Source organism: Cebidichthys violaceus, unplaced genomic scaffold, assembly GCF_023349555.1.
Source record: "Cebidichthys violaceus isolate CVI_PGR_0920_01 unplaced genomic scaffold, fCebVio1.0.p SCAF_30, whole genome shotgun sequence".
In the NCBI taxonomy this organism is placed as follows: domain Eukaryota; kingdom Metazoa; phylum Chordata; class Actinopteri; order Perciformes; family Stichaeidae; genus Cebidichthys; species Cebidichthys violaceus.
Genome location: NW_027176484.1, coordinates 729,627 through 753,147, shown reverse-complemented (window position 1 = coordinate 753,147; position 23,521 = coordinate 729,627). Strand labels below are relative to the sequence as shown.

General features: G+C 42.7%; 1 protein-coding gene across 2 annotated transcripts in view; it reads right to left on the bottom strand.

Annotated features, from left to right (window-relative positions):
• LOC137882199 (leucine zipper protein 2-like) overlaps positions 1-23,521 on the bottom strand; it is a 117,423-nt gene that overhangs the window by 44,668 nt on the left and 49,234 nt on the right. For both annotated transcript variants that reach the window (XM_068724368.1, XM_068724369.1), the window contains exon 2: positions 1,390-1,507. In XM_068724368.1, the coding sequence (XP_068580469.1) occupies positions 1,390-1,507 (118 nt within the window). The remainder of the gene's footprint in view (positions 1-1,389; positions 1,508-23,521) is intronic.

Genomic DNA, 23,521 nt, shown 5'->3' with positions numbered 1-23,521 from the left:
CGACACCGTGACGAGCTCCAAATTCGGTGATCCGCCTCGCCTCTACCCGACGGTCGAGCGCCCGCCACTCTTAACCATAAAACCAAGTACCGGATTTTACCCGGGGGACGTTCTGGAGGTATTGTGGCCGGGTGATGTGCCTCATTGCCGGGGAGGAATGAGCCGAGAGTGGCGGGGTGTTGTGGAGGTATATTTTATTGATTTGTATCCATCCAACCCTAACACCTGCCCTAACCCTAAACTTAACCAATAAGAGAGTCAAGGTTACTCCCGGATTTTACCCACGAGCCTTTGTGGAGGTATCGTAGCCGCGTAATGTTCCTCGTCGCTCCGCCTGGATGAGCGCGTTGCTGCCGGAGACGGGTGGCGTGTTGCGGCGATATTCTGACCGGGTAATCGGCCTCAAATGCTCAGTGCGAAGGAGAGGCGGTGGTGGAGACGGAAAACAAGGTTAAAGTGTTAAAATGTTGATTAGAAACGTATTTGTAATACGTCAAACGCAAACGTAACCGGGGAGAAAATACGTTTCTAGTCAAACGTAAGTGAGAATGCATTTTAGTTTTGGGGGGGAACGTCATTTTTAGGAGGCCCGTGCTTCGCTATGATTGGCCCGGTCTGTGTTCGAGGGGCGGGATTCAGCGAACAGGTCAATCACAAATTTGCCTGCTGCTTCAGCACCACGGATGTATCGATACACAGCACGATTAGGCTGCTGCTATTTTAGAACCGGGGCCGTAGATATTAACTTGCACAAACCTCAGTCTGATTTAGCATCAACGAGTCAGGCAGACCCGACCATTCAACCAAACAACCCTCTGCTACTAGGGGATGGAGAACGAGGACAGGATAACAATGGGCATGCATTTTGGTCAATTTGCTAACAAAGCCTCTCCAAACATATTGCTTACTAATCGAGAGCCGGAGCTTTGAAAATAACTCCCAGCTCGTGATAAACTGTAGCTTTCCTGTAAAGCAGACTATTGACGCTTACAGTTAAATGCTTTGAAGACTGGATGGAGCAGTGTCTTTGCATTTGTGAATTGATGTCCTGTCGATCTTTCCTGTTCTTCTCTGAAGCTCTTTGTAACTGCTGCCGGTGTCGTTAGCGCGAGAAAGAAACTCCCCTCACTAATTGATTTGCTTCGTCCGTCTCTGGATTGCTTATTCAGCAGATAACATACAAAACAAACGGCCGGGGCTCACCAAATTGAAAAAAAAACAAAAAGCATTTGCACATTAACATTTGATAGTGTCGCTATACAACAGATTGGAAAATAAGATGAAGAGTACGGCTGACGATAGAGGATCACCTCCGGATCAAACCCCACGGCCAACTGAGCCTTACCCAACGCTGCCGTATCTTTCAGAGAGAAACAATACATTTCCAACCTGAAGGTTGCCTTTTATGCTGTCCAGCTCCTTTGATGTCTTGGAGAGCTGGTGCAGGATGCTGCTCCGTTCACTGAAGACCTCCTTTAGCCTCTTTTCCAGCCCATCGTAGCTTTGTCTGTTGAGAGAACGAGAGATTTCCCTATTAAATGTGTGCCCACTGGCTGGGAAGGATTCACTCTTTAATGGCACCCTTGGGGAAAAAAAAAAAAAGAGGTGTTTTAAACTGGATTAAAAGCACTATTGTTAAAGGTTAGAGAACTAATATCTACTCAGAACAGTCCCTGGGATGAATAGAAGAGAGAGAGAGAAAACCTCTATTCCTTTCAATCAACCGACTTTAGTGTCTTTTGACCAAAGGTGTGCCCCTGTATCTCCAATTTAAATATCCATGTAGTCCATCCAATTATTAAAAAAGGGGGGAAATTATACAGGGCATATTTGTCAAATCCTGTTTTTCTCTTTGCAAAACTGAACTCTATTGAATGAAACAGTGGTTCTCGTCATTTACACCTGACGCAAATCGACTCGACAGAATGTTTTGTAAATGTTCTCTTCTTTAATTTGCGAGAGGATATACTGTAATCACCAGCGAGGATCTGCGGCACAAAGAAGATCAGGGTTCAAACAGAAGACATCGAGGGACCTTGTAGACGGACTCGGACCAGATGATCTAACTACTGTGGCATGTGGTGGCTCCGTAGTTGACAACTTAATTACTTTTTTTACCTCTTTAACCGTCACGATCAGAGATAAGAGTTACCAGTCATCTTTCTTTTAATCTAACATTGTTGTTTACTGACTCGAGGACAGCGACGACTCTTCTTCGTGTCTCGTAAAATAGACTCAAGGCCGTACATGTCCCATAATGCCCATACATTTGATTACTTTGATGACCCTTTGGCTCTTCTAATTGTTCTGAATCGATCATTAAGGCCCCCTAAGACCTGCTCTTCTGCAGAGAGCAGTGAGCAGACGCGGGAAAACAAGAAATGTTTTACGTGTCAACATGTCAACATGTGACCTTAATAATAGAACCAGAATCCAGGAGAGTTGTTCTTCTTTCAGTGCCAGGAAAAGGTGTGTTTTTCCGGGATGTCAACGAGTGAAACGGCCCCCGATTCAACAACTTAAACTGTACAAAGGGACCGTCAAAATAAACAACCACCGAGAGTGATGCACAGAATAAAGCAATTTCACTCTTCAACAGGCACTATTACATGAGAGCTAATTAGAGGTTGATGTATTGAGGTTAATAAGCTACACGAAGGCCCCGCAACACACTTGAAGAAGATGCAGTGAATTCAAGGTTACGTTTGAATTAATAATAGATCGGTCCATTGAAAAGTAGTTGCAGAAACATTATGCGTTCAGCCGGTAGCTGTAACATTTTATTTATATTTAAATGAAGATCATTTTACTCAGACGTACGCATGGAGAACCATGATCCGAGTTTAAAATCTATAGTTCTGGAAAAGCAAAACACCCACACAGCTTGTTATAGAAATTTCAAATGATTTGCTCTTTTTACTCTATGCTATGTAATCAGATACTCTTAAGTGACGGCAACAGCTTCAAGCAAAGCACACACACACTTGCTATTGCTGAATAATTCCTCGCTAAATACTTGCTGGTAGTCACACAATCTCTCACTTACACAAATCACTTTTTCATAGGAGAACCGTTTCTCACTCGCTACTGTAGGTCCAAAAATAATAAAAAAAAAATAAAACCTCTGGATGGAGCCGAGAGACGCCACGTTATTCTCAATTCACGGCCTCCTTTCAGCCCAGGCCGTCTTCCAAAATAACCCCCCCGAGCAACCTGTGTCATGGATCCCAGCAGCAGATCATACACAATAACACATAAATCACTCATAGAAAAGCAACACCTGGGAAATATATAAATAACACGGCGTACTGAGACCCACGCATGACTCGCCACCATATGGCATTGGCGGGGGGGGGGGGGGATTTATTGCAGGTTCAACGGGTGGGGAAGGTGGGGAGAGAGATGCTTCCCCGTCTGCCATATTATTCAATACCCAATGGAACGGGCCCTTGGGTATCCCGTGAAATGAATAGGAACCCATAATTTGAGGACAAAGTGACACAGAAACAGGGTATATCACAAGGCTCTGGATTCTTTTCCTCACCCGATCGCCTATAAACTGCTCATTCCAACAAACAAAGGGGTAACAGCTGCACGACTGCACCATGACCTCCTAAGAGTCCACTGTTCTAGCAGCCTGCTCCCACACAAAGATGCCCCCTTTTTTTCCAAGTCAGAGAAGTGTGATAAAGAGGATGGCTGACAAAAAGGCTTATGATCAGAAATGGCACCACCAGGCACGTGTGCCATAAAGCAGCAGCAGCAGCATCGGCGGCGGAGAGATAATGGAATCTTTCATTTTTCGACATCTGCAGTTTGAAATCAGTCCCTGGCTGTCTTCGTGAAACTCATCAAACTCCCGAGACTGAGGGGGGAAAAGGCATCATTTATCGGATCCGATTATCGAGGACAAATATTTCCTCGCCCTTGAAGTCACGGCGGGCCTTTCTGAGTTATACGACGCTGACCCTGCATTGTGGATAGAACTGCTGAGGCTAAAGGAAACTGCCTCTGAATACTACAGTCAACATCCAGAGCAACGGCTCAATAAAGGGAGCCTAAAGAGTGACATCCTGCCTCACAGAGAGTGCTGCAGGAGCTCATAGTCCACTGTTGACAAAGGCCGGTCTGTAAACTATACGACATATACACAGTAAAACATACGTGTAGCTTTTCTGCACAGCCTGTTAATCACACACTGTACCTCAGCTTATATAAGACATAGTGAAACCTTTCCTCCTTTCTTTTTGTGCCCACACAGTTTTGTCGCCACCGTCTTTCATCACATTAACTAAAGTATGATGCTTTTTTTTTAACGTTAGCACTGATTCACTCGGTAACGTTAGCGCTGATTCACTCGGTAACGTTAGCGCTGATTCACTCTGTAACGTTAGCGCTGATTCACTCTGTAACGTTAGCGCTGATTCTCTCGGTAACGTTAGCGCTGATTCACTCGGTAACGTTAGCGCTGATTCACTCTGTAACGTTAGCGCTGATTCACTCTGTAACGTTAGCGCTGATTCACTCGGTAACGTTAGCGCTGATTCACTCGGTAACGTTAGCGCTGATTCACTCAATAACTCTAGCGCTGATTCACTCAGTAACGTTAGTCCTGATTCACTCAATAACGTTAGCGCTGATTCACTCGGTAACGTTAGCGCTGATTCACTCGGTAACGTTAGCGCTGATTCACTCGGTAACGTTAGCGCTGATTCACTCAGTGACGTTAGCACTGATTTTTCCTGAGGAGAAAATGAAACACAAATTGAAAAGCAGTGCCCAAAAAGCGGCATTCAAAACAGAAAATTGCTGAATTGAATGCCAAACTTCCAAAAATAACAAGTATTTTTCGACCGGCCGGTGAAGGATGCACTATTCTTCCAGAAGAGACAGGTATTGTACTGTTTGCTGTAGCTAACATTGCCACGTAGCTAACGTTATACTTTGACAGCCTTGCTGTGGACTAACGTTGTTTGAGCTGTTGTTTGTTCAGTTTTTTGGGGCTCTCAGGGTTATTCTGCAGGGGGGCCTCACGTGTTTCCGTTACAGTACTGGTGGGATGTCTTTATAATACATCATCACACTTTTTCTCTGAGCGTCTGTATCATACTCCCTGGGAATGAGAGCAGGCTGGATGTAGCGTATTGTAAAGTTGTTGTGTTGCCACACCTACAGCCTTCTCTCATCTGTATTTATCTGTTTCTCCATCTCTTTCGCGCTTTGTTATATTTCGTATATGCTGTTTCGGGAGCATATGGAACCGGGGAATCATTCCTCTGCCCATGCGGTTTGCTCTGTTGATACTAAAAGAAAAATAATAATAAAATAAAAATATAGCCGCAAGTGGCCATTCCGGGTTCAAGCCCCTTTTTTCTCTCAACAGAAGGAAGCAGCTCAATTGCCAAAATAAAAGCCACAGGCAGCAGCGAGCAGGTTTTGGGCTTCAGGAAGTACTAAATGAAGAGTGAGACCAATCACACGCTTGTTTCATCATGACAATGCATGCAGCCTGTCAGTAAGCACTGAAAGTACCAACAGTCATATTTCTTGGCATTTATGTAAATGTTTCAACAGTATAATGAAAAATAACCAACACGTTTGGACCAACTGTAATGATTTACCTGTTTTGAACTGATCGAAGGATTCAACCATGCCATCAAACACATCCTGCCTTCATTGGCCAATCAACAAGCTTTTGAAATACTCAAAATGGTGGAAAATCTGTTCCGGCAGGGTTATATGATCCAAGATATGATTGTAGAGCACATTGAGCTGGACGTGAGCGTTCATTTTCAAGCTAGTCGTACTAACGGTGTGAGGGGTGTGGCCTCTCCAAAATTGCACTTTTGGGGCGTTAATTACACTGCCACCATGTGGCCAATTAAAGTCACATTTCTGGGTAAACGCTTGCGCATCATCTCCAGTTATTGGGCCGAGTCTCATGTTTCCAGTTTCTGTTTCGTGTTTTCCAGCTCGCAGGAAATTGAGCAACAAATATTAACAAACCGAAACAAATTCAATGAGGTTCTGGCCCTTCTGAGCTTAAACCCTAACAGAACCGAGTTGATACCCATCACAAAAACAATGGCTCCACATTCGTAGAGAGGGATACAACTTAATACACGGACAATGTGGATATCATCCACCATCTTCTGCTAGGCAATTAAGCTGCAGTGAAATAATCACAGTGTGTTAGCAGGTTGAGTGATCTAATGTCTCCCCCTCCCCAACATTAACTCGCATTGCTATTTTTGGAAAAGTTCGCAGGAGGCAGCCGGTGGTTCAGACAAGGACAAATTAAAGGATTCCCCTGGGCTCAGTGTCTTTGGAGGCTCCTCCACTACCAGACCTGTTATTTTAATACCCACCCAGAGCTGAAAGCTGTGCGCTATCAATCATTCATTTCACACGTCAACCATACACATAATCCAATGACTGTAATATACTCACAGCCAAGAATCTGTCCTCCCCCCCCCCACACTGTTCTTGGAAATGAAACAACCAGAGTAAGACCCTGTTTATCTGGCTTATTACTGAAACATCTATCATCCATGATGATAAACAAATTAACAAAATCAAAAAAACTAATTGAACAAAACTCTTTAAGCAAATTTTTCTACTTTTCTAAAATTTGAAATAACCTTATCTCATGTTATTATCTCATGTTATAGTACACAGGGACAGAAAACATTATCACCCATCAGTTTTTGAACCAAGCTTATATACAAATTGTACAATATTCACTGTAATGTGTCAGTGTATGCAATGGGATTGAAAGCAGGGTTGGTAATCTTTAAAAACATTTTTGATATATTTTTGTTGAAATTCTCATTACATCCTTACAGCAATCAATGAGTCAAATGCTCTGACAAAAAAAAGAAAAGAAATCTGTTATCTGGTCATTCCATCCGGCCCCAATGTAATGACTAGATGTCTGTCTATGCAACTGTTTGCCTTTATGTATTCTGCCCGTGTACTCTTTGGCATCAACGGAGTCCTCCACCAGCTGCTAGCTTGACAGCCGAGCACTAACAATAGGCCACGCTCGTAGTTTACGTTCATCGTGACATTTTTGGGACTTTCTTGCTAGATTTATCTACTGTTGGATCTAGTGCTGCTATCTGCTTCCAGTGGTAAAGAGTTGGCAACACTGGGCTGGGTTTTTCGGTTAGATGATTGTTTTCAATCTAGCGTACGAATGCCTTTTTAAAAACGAGTAGTACTCCCAGTTTTTGAATTTTTTTTATATTTATGGTATGTCTAGTTATGTTTACTTCAGTACACATTAGAAGGGTTCTTCTTGTGTTGAACATTTGCAAAAGTTGTGGATGGTTGTGTTGAAAAAATGTTTGGCCGGCACACTACGTCCACTATGCCGGGTGCAGATCCTTTTTTTGGTTGTTGTTTAAAAATGATTCCGCAAGTGTCCCGTTGAGGATGATGTCACGGCAATTTCAGCTATAGAACCCCAACTACACTGGAGCGGTACTATCTGCAGTGGGACAACAGGCATAGTTTTAAAAAAAAAGAACCTGGTACCAAAAGCGAGTCGTGTCGAGTTGGGTCGTACCATGCGGTACCACAAGGAAATCCTCACACAGCATGTACCGCTTACATAACCATGTGATGATAGCAGATGTACAGATTGTGTCAGTGTTTGTCAGAGGGCCCAACGAGCGCTGCCTCCAAGTCTTGGAGCAGAAAATGAAAACGCATTCCAAACAGCGCAGTGCAGTGCCAGTGTTACGCATGCTAACACACCATGCCATGTCCCTGATTGTAGGATCAAAGTTAAATATTTATTATTTTACAAGGCGGCGGTCGCAGAAACCAACAGCTCCTAAGCATGAAAGGCGGTTTATTTGCCGTCATGCAGATTACAGGCAGACAGCGGTTTATGAGCTACTTCCAATTTCAGGCTGGATTAATTATGCCATTAGGAAGGGGGGGGGCAAATAAATAGTTTTAATAAGGGGGACTGCCCAAGGCCTGTCAGCGAATTAATATATTCCTCTAGCAGAGCATGACTGCCATCCAACATCCATCTGCAACTGAAGTCAGTCATGTTTACCGACTGTTGTAAAAACATCGCAGGCAGCAGGGAATGTTAATTGCATGCGTGTCAGGGGATGTCTCACACTAAATTTTCTTTAATTGTTTATTGGGGAGGGGGGGGGGGGGGATTGGTGGTGAGGAAGCTAATTTTGCTCTATCAGCAAAAAAAAATCAAAGTAACGCACAATGGATCCAGGATATCTATTGAAAATGTACACTTGAGATGTCCTGACATATATCACCAGTCCAAATAAATAAGGTATAATACTGACGTTGTCGTCAGTTTAATTGCATGTTTTATTGGTATTACTTTGAACTGTTGGTAATAAGAGAGACTTGAAATCTAACTTTTTTGCCTTATTTGAAGTGCCGGTGTTGCCGGAAACATTCAATGCTTATCCCTCTTTTATGATCATAGACTACATCAAAGATAATTTATTACTGCCCAAAGCACCCCCCCCCCCTCCCCACCGAACTTCTAAAATTGTCTCCCAGCTCGCTAGTTTCTTCTGCGAAAGTTATTCACCACTTTTGGGCAACGGGGATGTGTATTTGTAAGGAGGTGTGAATATTTTTTTTGTCATTTTATTGCATGTGGTACTGACTGTGTTCTTTGTTTCCTGACAAGCACAATACTACAAGACGCCCTCTTGGGTATTATTGCAGTGCTGTTGTGGCACACACAAAGTTTTCAGCATCGTCGCTGACACTTGCAACTGTTGAGGAAGTAGTTTCTCTTCCCAGCTCTGCCTAACAAACGCACCAACAATCTCTTCACATTGCAGCTCACCGAACAAATGACTCTGTTAAATGAAATAAACCATAGTTAATAGAAGCATTCTATATATATATCTCTCGATAAAGCCGAGAAGCAAAAATAATAAGTGCTCCAAATTAAGTTAAATTAAAATGCCAATCGGATCATATAACTGAAAAAAATAAATAAATAATGATTTGGAAGCAAGAACCCATCCGACAATGAGAGCCTGGATGCATCTGCAAAATAATTAAGTGGAAAGCAATTTTCCATTTAAGTACTTCATCATTTAGATAGATGGAATTAAAGTAGTGTAAACCAATTTTACACATGAGCAATAAATGCAGATATTCCGCACATCTCACTCTTCCTTGAGTTACGCGATTTGTAGTTGAGAGCGTGTTGGAGGAAGAATGGATTGTTCTGCCTTCGTTTGTGTGAGAACGTTGACCTCTGGTTAATCACGTAGACTGTCCAGAAATGTTTTAAATGTCTTTTTTGTATTATTATTATCATTATTATTATTATTATTCCTTTCAGGCTACGTTCGAGCAGTTGATGAAAACATCAGTGCGGCAGTGCTGAAGATGATATACGATCTCTCCATTCTCACATCCTCCAACAGTGAGTCCTTCTAATTTCGCTCATCGCTTAAGTTATGAAATGTTCCACCGAGGGAGGCTCAAGGCATTGAAATAGAAATACTTAACATATTAAGATGAATAATTCAATGATTACTCACAGGCGTAAGTAGATGCCAATTACTCTCCCTCGACGTTTAACGCTACCATTCTCTGCGTGTACTTGGAAACAATACTGTTTCTAGAAAGATGGGTACAAATGAGACAAAATAGCTGTGAGAAGAATAAAGCAACTGAAGCTGTTAAAAAATACACCCACAGCATTTCAGTGAGTATAATTAAATAATCGTGATAAAATAGGATAGTTTCTCTCTTGATCAGTAAGTCCTGAGTGTGTTTCTCTACATCCTGCTTTGGTTTGAGCTCATCAGACTCTTTTTTTTTTTTTTTTCCTCTCCGTCATCACGCACAATCCAAATCATATTTAACACAAACAACACTGGGAAAAGCTGCGTTTTGATTCAAAATGAACCAGGTCAAAAAAGCCAAGCCCGTTTCGTTTTTCCGGCCGATAAAAAATATATTCGCTCGAGGTACGATAACGACGTGACTCATTCCCGCCTTTTTCCGATGTGCAGAATCTCTCATCTGAAGACCTACACGTATATATATCACACACACAAAAAAAAAAAGAAATGACGGCTTTAAAAGCATCCCAAGAACCTCTTACGGCTGCCGGCTTCAATTAAAATCCCAGATTTGAGCGTATCGAATGCAATTCCGCCCATCCTCGCTTTTCAAAAGCGGTGCAACACTGTGTTTCCAGCCTCAGTAATTGTTGTGCTATAATCAAGCCGGATTGAGCTTGGACTATTTTTTTTTTTTTTTGTTGACTCTGAAAGGCGGACTCCGCCAGACGCCAGCGCTCGCTGCTATTGTTGAACGATAAAGCCATCTTTCTTATGTGGGAGAGCCTCACCTTGTCTTGTTTTGTTTTTTTCCCCCCTCAGAGACATTCTATGACAACATCTAATCCAGCATTGTCTACAGTGTTTTTCAGAGAATGCTACAAGAAGTAATCTGTTTTACACCAGAGGCAACATCCTCAGGATGTGAGCACTATGAGCTCAACGCCCAATGTTTGTTCCTTCATTTGTCGAGAGCAAACAGCACACTGAGAGAACATGTAAGATGTGAAAGAAAAAAACACGCACAAACAAATACATAATCCAGTTTTATTGGGCCTCATGAAAAGAAGCGACATACAAACATTATTTTTCTTCATATCCACGATTTCCTCTTATTCTGTTAGTACCCATTGTTTTCTTGGATTCATTGATGTTTGGTTGTTTTTAAGAATACAAATGTTGTCCAACGGAAGGAAACTAAATTTAAAAAAAATGAAATTTATGTTTTAGAGTAATTATAATGATTGGATTTTTATATTCATGTTTACTTTGTTAGGTTAACAGCACCACAAATTCACTACTTCTTGTTTTTCGGCTATTTTTTGGTGGCATCTCGCCAATTCTTGGGCCCGTGCCAGAGTTTTTGCACACTGCAAAACACCTGTCCTTATTTAGTGTTTAGGGAGTGTTACCTATGCTCATAATGAACAATCTGCAACACGCCATCAATGTATTATCAAGCGGTATTCATCATTCAGCACTTCTCCTGTATTTTCTCTAAATTTAAGGACATTGAGAATTTAGAAATTGAAGGCCCATATATGGCAACTTAAACATAAATGTGATGGAGTTCCTATATAATGCATTGTGCTGGTAAAAAAAAGTATGAATCCTGGAATAAGACGAGTGAAGCACTTCGAGGACAGTCTCATATTGTTTGAGGGACATATTTAAAAACAACACCTTAAACTCCCTTCAGCTGATGTGAAACATGGCTTTGCAGGATTTCCCAGAGCAGAGGTGGTAAGTGCTTAATGGAGGATTTTAGCCACATGATGACACAAAACACTTGTTAAAATACCTTTGTGTGTGTGATCACACTTTTTGCAAACAGCACACAGAGCCGACTCTGTCCAGCTGGTCAATACGAACTTTAAGCCAACTTCAACACGACACGCACTCTGCTGGGTAAAAAAAGAAAAGGTGTGTGCAGCTGTTAATTATCAAACTAACTGTCGCCTCGTGTTCCATCTCACACATCTGCACCACGCTGTCAATGACTGAGCTGTTTTTTTCTACTTATCCAAAAATCAACTGGTTTATTATGTTGTTACTTTCACATTACGAGCAAATGTGGGCCCAAATTGCTCTCATTTGGACTAAAAACACATTATCATACCAACTCATCGTGTACCGATGTTTGTTCGTCGTGTACCGATGTTTGGTCATCATGTACCGATGTTTGGTACCGATGTTTGGTCATCGTGTACCGATGTTTGGTACCGATGTTTGGTCATCGTGTACCGATGTTTGGTACCAATGTTTGGTCATCGTGTACCGATGTTTGGTACCGATGTTTGGTCATCATGTACCGATGTTTGGTACCGATGTTTGGTCGTCGCCATGTACCGATGTTTGGTACCGATGTTTGGTCGTCGCCATGTACCGATGTTTGGTACCGATGTTTGGTCATCATGTACCGATGTTTGGTACCGATGTTTGGTCATCATGTACCGATGTTTGGTACCGATGTTTGTTCGTCGCGTATCGGTGTTTGGTCGTCGTGTATCGATGTTTGGTCATCATGTACCGATGTTTGGTCATCATGTGCCGATGTTTGGTTGTCGTGTATCGATGTTTGGTCATCATGTGCCGATGTTTGGTTGTCGTGTATCGATGTTTGGTCATCATGTACTGATGTTTGGTCATCATGTACTGATGTTTGGTCATCATGTACCGATGTTTGGTCATCATGTACCGATGTTTGGTCGTCATGTACCGATGTTTGGTCGTCATGTACCGATGTTTGGTCATCATGTATCGATGCTTGGTCGTCATGTACCGATGTTTGGTCGTCATGTACCGATGTTTGGTCGTCATGTACCGATGTTTGGTCATCATGTACCGATGTTTGGTACCGATGTTTGGTCATCATGTACCGATGTTTGGTACCGATGTTTGGTCATCATGTACCGATGTTTGGTACCGATGTTTGTTCGTCGCGTATCGGTGTTTGGTCGTCGTGTATCGATGTTTGGTCATCATGTACCGATGTTTGGTCGTCATGTACCGATGTTTGGTCGTCATGTACCGATGTTTGGTCGTCATGTACCGATGTTTGGTCGTATTGTACCGATGTTTGGTCGTCGCGTACCGATGTTTGGTCATCATGTACTGATGTATCTAATGTATATGTCGCAGTATAAACACGTGGTTCACATTTTGAATTCAAACAAAAACGCTTGCTTAGGTTTAGGCAACAAAACCACCAAGTTCGATTTTCGTGGTTTGGGCTTAAAAAAACTGTGTAAACTAAGTAAAATGTAAATAACGTGACATAAGTATACAGATAACATATAAAAAAAAACACTCACGTAATTCCAAAATAACTCAAAAATCACTCACTCAAATCTCCAATGTGGTCCAGGATCTGGGCCACTTTCCTATCTGGTCCTACATCTGATTCATCACTGGCCTCAGAGCGTTATGTACTACTTGTGTTCAGCTCTAGTACTCATTTCTTCTGACTTATGCCGGCTCATCTTCATTTAAGGCAAGGCGGTACACCTCCAGGACAATACGCTGCTGGAGTCCCTCATACAAACATAAATAGCTTGGGCTTCTTTTTTTTGCTCATCTGTTATAGCAGTATGAAAAGCACGGAGGTGTACTACAACCAAAAGAGTTATGCTGTCGGACAAACATCGCTCATCTACCTGCAGCTTTTTTTGGCCTCTGTCTCGTCTCCCTCTGTCTGACCGACGGCTGAGAAGTTGGGAACCGGCAGATGCATCTGATTCACACATCAAGGGCAATCAGCAGAGCCGCTCCCCAACTTCCAAGGGCCACTCAGGGAAAACACACGGGGACGAGTAAAGCCAGGCAGAGGAGGGGGGGGGGTTGAGTGTGAGGTGGAGAATCCCGAATTGGATGACGGATGTGACTTGATTACTGGTTAACTACCCCGCTGGTGCACCACTCCGCTCTGGATGAGGAACCCGCTGGCGGCTGGATTATCAATTTGGAGTAGGCAAGACTCTATTTGAATGTATTGTTTCATTACAGGCGGGCTGACAGTTACAAGGCCTTTGTCTTTTTGACTGAGCTCAGGCGTTGGCTTTCAGGCTCTTACTTGCCTCAGCGGTTTGCCACCTCGCCAACTCTTTAATAAAATCTCCTATCGAGCCTTTCATCTGATGCATTCGCGTCGCGTTTGGTTTATTGAAGCACACCCCGCACCTTGCCACAATATCCCCGGTTCTCAGACGAAACCAGCTGGCCGCGTGTTAGGTACCGACGTGATGAGACTCGAAGGGAAGTCAAAGTCTTTTTCTCGCCACTGGCGAACAAAGGAAGACACAGCTGAAAGGAAGACGAGGACCGACAACAGGAGATTTTGATCAGCTCGAAAGTCACAAATTACGACACTGAAACTAAATGTCAGAGCGGCGTGGGCTCCATTTGGTTTATTCGGTGGACCACGACGCACAGTCTCCCAATATAAAAACCCTGAGTTATTGTCATACATATATATATATATTTATATATATATCAAACAGCTCATCAATTGGTATAATCATAAATAGAATAAATACAATTACAAGTGTTTGGTGGGAGGTTCATAAATGTGCTCTCGGGTAAGATTATAGTTTATTCACCTTTGATTATTTCAAGAGTTGTTCATTTGTTTTTGCAGTGTCATGCAGCCACGTAGTTGGAACCTAATTCTACACATTTTAACATGTCGTGTGACACATTGGAGGAGGTGGATCGACACAACGCTGCATTCTGACACGGGAGTACGTCGTTTTTGGCTTCAAACATGACGGACAATGTATTTCCGAGGCATCGCCACAACCTCGCCCACGTGTTTTATCAGCCTCACCATGACAACTGAAAAAGGAGAAGGAGACTATCCTCAGCGAAGCAACTTACCCACGTTGCATTTGAGCCCTCTGCTCACCCACAGCGGTGAAACCGTGACTCATAACTGCATATGGAAGGTACAGAGAAAGGATGTCGTCCCGTCAATAGATGACCGATCAGAAAGCGCTTCCGTCGTTGCCCTCGAGGACGTGTTCGAACTTGTTGTAAAGCATACTGAATATCTGAACTTCACCTTATTCAGCCTTTTTGCAGATCATTTTGAAACGCTGAACGTTAACAATGAGACAATGAGGATTTGTGCCGGTGTAAAGGCATTTATTAAAAGCAAACCAATTTTGCAACTCTTAATCGTTTCTTTTTTTTGCCAGTTTGACACCGTCTGTGTCCAGATTCACCCCCTCAGTCACTCAGTCGACTATTCATTACATGATAGAACATTCAAACAAAGATGCTCTCAAGTTATATTATGGGACGTGGAGGCTCACATTATCTGGAGATTAACCCATAATGTGACCGTTTAGCTTTAAATGAAAACATTTCAGAGAACACATTACACATCCTGACGTATCTCATACATACGAATGAGCCATGATCTTAAACAACGATGATTTTTGTCTATATATATATATATATATATATATATATATATATATATATATATATATATTATAATATGATGTTATAACCTTGTGGTTTTCCCCAAAAAAAAGCCTTCCTACTGAACTCTACCACTTGCATGTTGTGTATTTTCCATTCCTCCTCTGTGGCAAATTGAGTTAAATGTGCATTTATTTGTGCTCAGGAAAGCACCACTGTCTCTGGTGGATATTTGTTTGGGCATGTTGCCTCTGATGTTGGAGCTGGTTTTCCACAAAATCAACCTCGGGCAAAGAAACCAACCTACACACACACACACACACACACACACACACACACACACACACACACAAGTTGCAGGACTGTGATTTTCTGCACACTTACAAGCTGCGAGCAGCTTTTTGTCTGACCTCAGCAGCAGCTTTGACGTTACTTTAGCAGGTAAGTTGAGCTCTCAGAGTTTTCCTTCACATCTTTGGATTTAATTCAACGCTTATCAACATGAAATTGTATTTTTTTTGTATTTACCTTGAATAGGAAACACATTACACTACATAGTGATCAAGTATGAAGTACGCCTCTTTTATCATACGAAGTAGTAAGCGGTTCCAATAAAATAGATGATGCTACATTAGGATTTGCACAAATTGCGAACCCCGGTGCTTGTGTTTTTATTACTGACGCTTCAAAATGAAGTGCATTGGGAACAAGTGTAGGAAGCAATCAAGACGAGACGACCGCGGGATCAGCGCATTGAACACGGAGCAGAATGGGAGCATGGATGGGGATGTGGATCACACGTCTCCCCCTGCCGGAAATAATCAATTTCTCAATGGGAGTCATCATCGGGGGGGCTGTCTAAGTCACCATGAATAGCATTTCCCCATTCCTCACAGTGAAACAGCTGAAACCTAATCTAGCAACTGTTTTTTTTTTTTTCAAGTGGGACAAATGATAGCATGTATCATATATATATATATATATATATATATATATATATATATATATATATATATATATATATATATAAGTAGCCGAAAATGGCTCTCAGCTTCAAAGCTGAACCATCTCTTGTATACAATAATTATGCCATAAACTGTGTCACAGGATCAGGGAGACTTCAGGTGATGGCTTTGAAGTGTATCTTTAATGCACAGCTGCGTGCTTGTTGTACGCTCACACGTGTTAACGCTAAAAGGGGGGGGGGGGCCGATCATGTCATTAATGCGTTGATTGAGCCGCTGCGGTGACACGAGCTTGTTATTCCCCCGCTGAGCGCTCGCGTCCTCATGAGTACATCTTGTTCTCAAGGTTTGTGAGGCGAACGTCAAAGTCTGAAAATGTTAAATAGTTTGTTCGATTTGTGTGATTTTCATACTGAAGGGACAACATGTCCCCCCCGGCTCCCTCTAATATCCCAGAAAAATATCGATACGCTTGAATATCAATATTTATATATGTGAAACTGTATTGATTCTCAAAAACACTGTTTAGGGATGGGAGGGGGAGGGGAGGAGGGGGGGGGGGAGAGACTTTCAATCAGGAGACCGGTTCGGTATTTCAAAGTTCCGTGTTTTCCGTACTTAAGTTGCGTTTTACTTATTTCTATCCCGATCACAATGTGTGTTTTTTTGTGACGAGTCGGGAGGAGAAGGTGTTAACACAACGAGCAAAAAAAAAACAATAAAACGTACGTTTCCTGTGAAGAATAAAAAACATTATTCACGTGATTATCGTTAATCTGACACGCCCCCCCCCCCAAAAAAAACCGACTGCTCTTCTTGGCGAGACCCGCCCCTGCGTAGCTGGTTGAGGCAGAGACGATCGGTTGAAGTTCGGCATTGACCCGGAGTAGTTTCGGGGCTCAGGATTGCCCATTGTTCAAGGGCATAGAACCCGAACAAACCAGGTTCCTAGAACCTCGGCCAGCGCGGACGCCTGGCCGATCCTAGCGCTTGAATGCTACACGGGGCGTGTCTCGCCAAGAAGAGCAGGCGGGATTCATAATAAAGCTAGTTTGAAGCGTAGGCCCACTGACCAAGCTGCGGTATTTGAAGAGTTTTTGGAGGGAAGAGTGCGTTTTTGCCGTAGGATGTGTGCGTCTGTTATTCGGCCTGGTGGTGAAAACAGGTTATTGTGGCGCAAACACAAACGTTACTAAATCTGCCTTTTTAAACGGCGCCATGCTCAGCAAGATTCCACTTTAAACCGACAGTAAAAGAGGACGTTTCACGACTTGATGCGTTACACGGACGAAGGCAAAGATCCTCAAATTTATAATTGGACTCATTAGCATATTAAGTATAAAATTCAACTCTAATCTGCGGGTCATTTGGATCGCTTTTCATGAGCTTAACCACATTACGCTACATTTGAAAACTGAAATGATCTCTCGCGCCTACACAAACCACCAATCTGAAAAAAAAAAAAAAAAAACAGACTGAAGGTTAATGGAGGTCGTCCCCCTCAGTTGGAAAGAATGCGGCCATCAGTGGCCTTGCTCAAGAGTGTCAGGGGAAAACCCGTTGAAAATATGATTTTATTCCACTTCGATAATCATGCAGCCATCTGACGCGTTCCTTCAGAAGGCTGGCTCTTCTGACAGTGAGAGCCGGACGCTAATGGTGGAAATCCTGGAACCGAACGGGGGGAGGGGGCTATTTTACAATTACATGAGCGCGGAACAGAGAAATCAGGCTTCTCTGAATCGATTATTTAATGAGCAGACAGAGAGGGAATATGGGAGAACATACCGCCACATGGCTGATCGTCCCAGCCGGGGTGGGGGGGTGGGGGGGGGTGGGTTGAAAATAAATAAATAAATAATAGGACAAAGCTTCAAACAGCATTTCATAGAGAATCATAATTAAAAAGAGCCAAATATTCTCGCTAAATAAATAAAGGCTATTTGGGCCGTGTACTGTTCGGTTGAATAGTTAATATGAATCCAGTGTTAAGGTTTGCGTGAATCTCTCCCGCTCTTCATATCTTCGGTTATAATGACTTGTGACATTTTACAGACTTTCCGACATTTAATGAAACGCTACCGAAGAGAGCACGCGACGGTGCGCTTCTCGCGTCGGAATAACGGCGACGGAGTCTAAATCCAACGGTTTCTTTTCCGGCGGACATTTTTTTTTTTCCAGGTGCTCTTTCTAAAAAGCACATATTCTCCACTGCCTGCGTATTTGGCACAGCTTTCAGCTCCTTATGTATTGTGCTATTTCAGTGAAACAGTCGATCAAGCGGGCTTGTTGCCATGCTCCCCCTAGTAACCTGGCCTCTCAAGCTTTGCCATCTGTTAACATGCTTAATGTGCTGGATTCTCTTTCAGCTTGACCCCGCCTCAAAAACACAATTTCTGCACATTGGAAATAAAAGCATCCATCTCTTTGTGCCGGACTCTGCTGGCTCAGTATCTTTTTCACTTGAGTGAGGCGGCGACGGAAGTTTTCTTAAATTGCTTGTCTGAAGAATAAACTACTACTTGATTATTTTTGTTGGGGGGGGGGGGGGGGGGGCACTTTGCCCTGAGGCGTGGGACATTTGGAAATGGGTTCATCATTCATTTCCCAAATCTCCTATAATAGCCCCACTTGGCCATAAATATTAATACCATGAAAAAAATAAAAGAAACAGTCATGTCTTGCAGCTAAACGCTGATGAAAAAAAAATGCAATTTTTGGGTGACCATTTGCATAACAGTGAGTTAAGATATGGGAATCATGTGCTGTCTTTAACTTGCCATGAAACAGGATTATACAGACTTATTTCTAAATGGAAAGATTATGATCACACTTATTTGCTGGATTAGATTTAACAGTAGAAACCCCGTAATATACATATTCTACTCTATATTAAGTTCCTGCTGTCAGAATTGTATTTGAACAAACCACAGACGGCTTAGCTGCATATTGTATTTGACACTGAAATGTATCCCTGACGCTTAAGGAACACGACGGGCGCTTTCCCACATAAAATATTTGCAGAACACAATGCATTCGAAAACCTGTTTAAATGTCACACGCATGCATGTCAGTCTTCTTCTTCCTTTTAAGAACCAGTCTTAAAAAGTCCACTGTGGACCACCTGCTGAGCAGCAGACAGAACGCAGGTGGACACTAGCCGGTGGACACTGTGCATTTAGCGGCTCTGACCAGCTCTCTGGCTCTTATCAATGGCGTAAATCGCACGGGGGCCCATGCAGGACGACAACACGCTGCAGCTCTCTCGCTGTAGCTGGACCTACTTGCGCGTCAAAGATTCCGGTGCAGGACAGGCGGTGATATTAGCATTAATAGACGTGGCTCTTCGGCTGATGTCCGTGGCGCTGATCAAAGTGCCGGTTTGCGGGATGGAAATTCCAACGGGTGAGAGCGATTGTCTGCTTTGTGTCTGGAGCGGTTATACGTGTGTGTGTGTGTGTGTGTGTGTGTGTGTGTGTGTGTGTGTGTGTGTGTGTGTGTGTGTGTGCGCGCGCGCGCACGTGGGCATGCGCTTCATGTTGGCGGTGAGGGTTCCAAGAAGAAGAAAAAAAAGAGGGAATTGCATCAGGACCAATCAGAACCGTGTTACCCTGCTGCCTGTAGCTGCTCCCGGACTGAGCGCTACAGGCCTTCTCTCAGATGTCAGTCCGGACAATTGTGCCACTTTAAACGCATTAAGTCGGCGGCTCGCGGTCGCGTTCAGCTTGTTTAAGCGCATGTTTTTGCAGCTGCGAGCAGGTCGGGTGGCCAGGTGGTGTTAAAAAAAAGAAAAAAAACACAGACCACGCACATCACTACTTCGGAAACATGGGCAGGTGCATGCTGGTCGGCTGCTATCGGTAGGTTCAAGATAATTGAATTTACTGCAAATAGCTTTTTACGTCCATTTATAATTATTTTATGCTCCCATGTAGAGCGCACAACAGCTGATTTAGCTTATTTAGTGGGTTTTTTTTCCCCCATCGACCAATCAGTTGGTTAAAGAGTAAGTCGACCACCAATGGTTGACCACCATTGGGTGACACACACACACACACACACACACACACACACACACACACATACAGAGTCACCGGGAGAAACTACCTTATATGATGTATCTGCATAAACACAGCGGGTGCGCTTTAGGGTTGAAGCACGACCTCTGAAAGGGGAACGGGGTGAAGTCCGGTTTAGTGGTCTCTCCTCGACCGCCATTGCAGATCAAGCATCCCAAAGTGCCGTCCACTCACGTACTATAAAATCTTGGGATTTAAATTTCCCGTCTTTGGAACCTTTGCTGCACGTCACGTCCTCTGTCTCCAATCGCTTTTTGTCTCTCTCTATGCTGAGAACGGTAATAAAAGAGCAGAAAAGCCATCAAAAGACGCCAGAGGGGTCTGAGGCCATGAATCTCCCCAACAAGACCTTTTTTTTTCCGGCATTCGAGAATGAATTATTCTGCATATTAACTTTTTATCAACAAAAATGTTCAGGTATTTAAATGAATTAAAAGCACTACACTACATCTCTTAAACAGCAAATAGGGCCCTACCGTCTCCTTTTGGTTCTTTCAATCAGCTAAGACATCCAATCGGCGAATGTCTTCTCGGGCCTAATTTCTCCTAATAGTTTCCTCAGCAAACACTGGATGAAAAAGTAAAGTCTTTTCACTAAATGGAGAGGGTGAAACATTGCTTTTGCCCTTTAAACGCTCACCTCTTACTAATGTAAGCTCTTGAAGTAAGGTACAATGGGGTGTGAATGGGCTCCATAGTGGGAGCGGTTTTAAAAGGTTCATTGTGTGGATCTTTTTCCTTATAGCTCTTCAAGCAATCAATGTCAGCAATTTACCCCTCGGAAAAGAAAAAAAAAGGTCTCGATACAGAATGTGACGCGGGCGCGGACGACTAACCTGTAGACGGGGAGCTTCAGAAATCATTGGGAAGGGTTAGAAAATGTCATCGATGCCGAATGAAATGTCATAAAAAACCCTTAACATTTATCTACAGGTTAACAAACTATGTTAAAGAAGACCAGAGGAACAGAAAAAAAGAGCATTCACTGACAAGTACTACAAAGAAAATATGAATTATAAGGTTCGCAAACACTGAATTACAAAATAAGTTATTTGCATTGCAAATGATGAGAAGTTTCTAGAAGGTAGTAGGGGTGCGATCGCAGATCGGGACGCCACAATGAGATGAAACGGGACGGATTTCGCTCTTGACGTTTAAAAAGAGAACTCAGCTGTGTATCAAACTTAACAGCCAGCCACCAGGGGGCGATGGAGATGTCGCTTCACTTATGAGGAGCTGTCACGGCGCTGTGTGCGCACTGTACAACAGCAGCCTTTGAAAAACATTCACACATTTTTAAAAGTGGAACAGTAATATACCGTATTTTTTACGGGCAAAACGAAAAAGCGTCAAATTCATGTCAAGAAGAACTTTTACTTTAAGTCTCGTTTTGATGCAAAGATGTGTTATTTAGCAGGAACGTGAAAGCGATAGCGGCGCTCTGTTGATTTGAAGTGCTCCTGAAATCAAAGAATCCTCGTGATAAATAATCGTGACCTCGATACTGATCAAAAAATAATCCAGATTATCGTGAAAAGTGACAACCGTGTCAACAAGTGAGGCCTGTTTCAACACTGACTCGCTGGAAGCTTATCCGTCCTCCTCGCTGACGTTAATTAACTGAGCGTGGACTGGCAGCAGCTAATCCTTTGCACTTGGGAGTGTGAACAAAGTTTCAAAGAAGAAAGCGAGACGCACATGAGAGGCTGTGTGATGACAAAAAAAAAAAAAAAAAATCTGACAAATAAGCAGATTCACTTGTTTTTGCGAATGTTATTTGTAAGGAGGATTTTGACATTGAAGCGTTTTGTTGAGCATGAGATGAACTCTGATGTAAGGCTTCTTTTGATTTTAACATTCATGAATGGCAACGTGTGTGCGTGTGTGTGTGTGTGTGTGTGTGTGTTACATCTGACTTGAGTCGCGACATCCTTGAACTCCATGTTCCACGGGAAAGACGACGCCGAAGGGAAATGTTGGTTTTGTTCACATTGAACGGCCGAATCACGCATCCCCAATGTGTCATGGTGAGACATTTCTTTATAGTCTTTAGAAGCCTCGCTTAAATGCTGCCTGCTTCATGCATCACATGGTTTTGTTTTTTTTATTTTGAAAGGATTAACCACAGTTTGTTTTTTTTATTTTGAAAGGATTAACACTCGTCCTGCCAACTTGTTCAACAGACAAGGACGACTGACTGGAACCAACTACGACAAGAAACATCTGAGGTAATAAATCAAGTGAGGAGTAGAGTCCCTTTCTCATAGACTTCTATACAATCGGACTTCTGTTTTTGCAACCGGAGGAGTCGCCCCCTGCTGGCCACTAGAGAGAATGCAGGTTCAAGACACTTCTATTAGCAGAAACAGAAGTTACACATGTTAAACATAATGCCACTGGTGTTCACGATAATTGTAAATTAGCATAATTAACGCCCCAATATTACCACATATATTCTATATCGAAGTAGTTCTCACAGCTGGACGCTGCCAAATTCTACACACTGCACCTTTAATTTATTAGCAGCCTCAGCGGCGGAGTTAAGCGGCCCGCTCAAGACAACGAATTGGGGGGAAAACAAATGAGGGGAAACGAGTGCCTGAGAGAGATGTACATACAACAGCGTCAATAGACGAGTTATATTAACGGTGATATGAAGAGATTTGGAATTGTATTAGCCAAACATTCGAATTGCAGAGTCAAAAAGGATAACATCAACATCATTTTGAATTTGTGTTGTTGTTGGGTTTTCAAACTCCATTAATAAAAAAACCTTAAGCTTTGCAAACAACAGACAAATTGCTCATGACTCCAACACAAATTGTGTTCACGCCTCAAACTAAATTCGAAAATATTACAAAATTGGTGAGTGCGACAAGTTCTCCTCAATCAATACAAGCCAATAAGAAGGATTGCGTTGGTACGAGTGCTCCTCACGTGAGGCCCATTGAGCACACACAGTACGCTGGCTGTCACTGCGGATCAGTGACGATGGCTTCTATCACCATGGCGTTGATTCAGAACCGTCATCTTACTTTTGCGACCATATATATATATATATATATATATATGTGTGCGTGCTTGATGAGTCCCATTTCTCCTCGCAAATTGGACAAATGGAGGGAGAATTACACGCTGGGCACGCGAGACAATTTCATCACGGACAAGTCTTTAATGATGTCTCATCTGCATTTTTCAATTTGAGCGGTGGGCCAAAAATAGATGGGCGGCCAGGCTTTGTTGAAATGAGTCACGTTAAACGGATGGCAGCGGGACAATCGCTCATCTGAGGCCTACGTGTTCATTTTACCAATGTGTCATTTATGTGTTTATCAAAACCCATAGTTGTAATTAAATGATAATTTCCTGTCGAACAAACGTGAATACAATCGGAGGGAGTTTTGTTCCATTTATTTTATTATGAGTTATCTTTTTATGAAAACAGATTAAGGTGTTTATTTTATTTTATTTT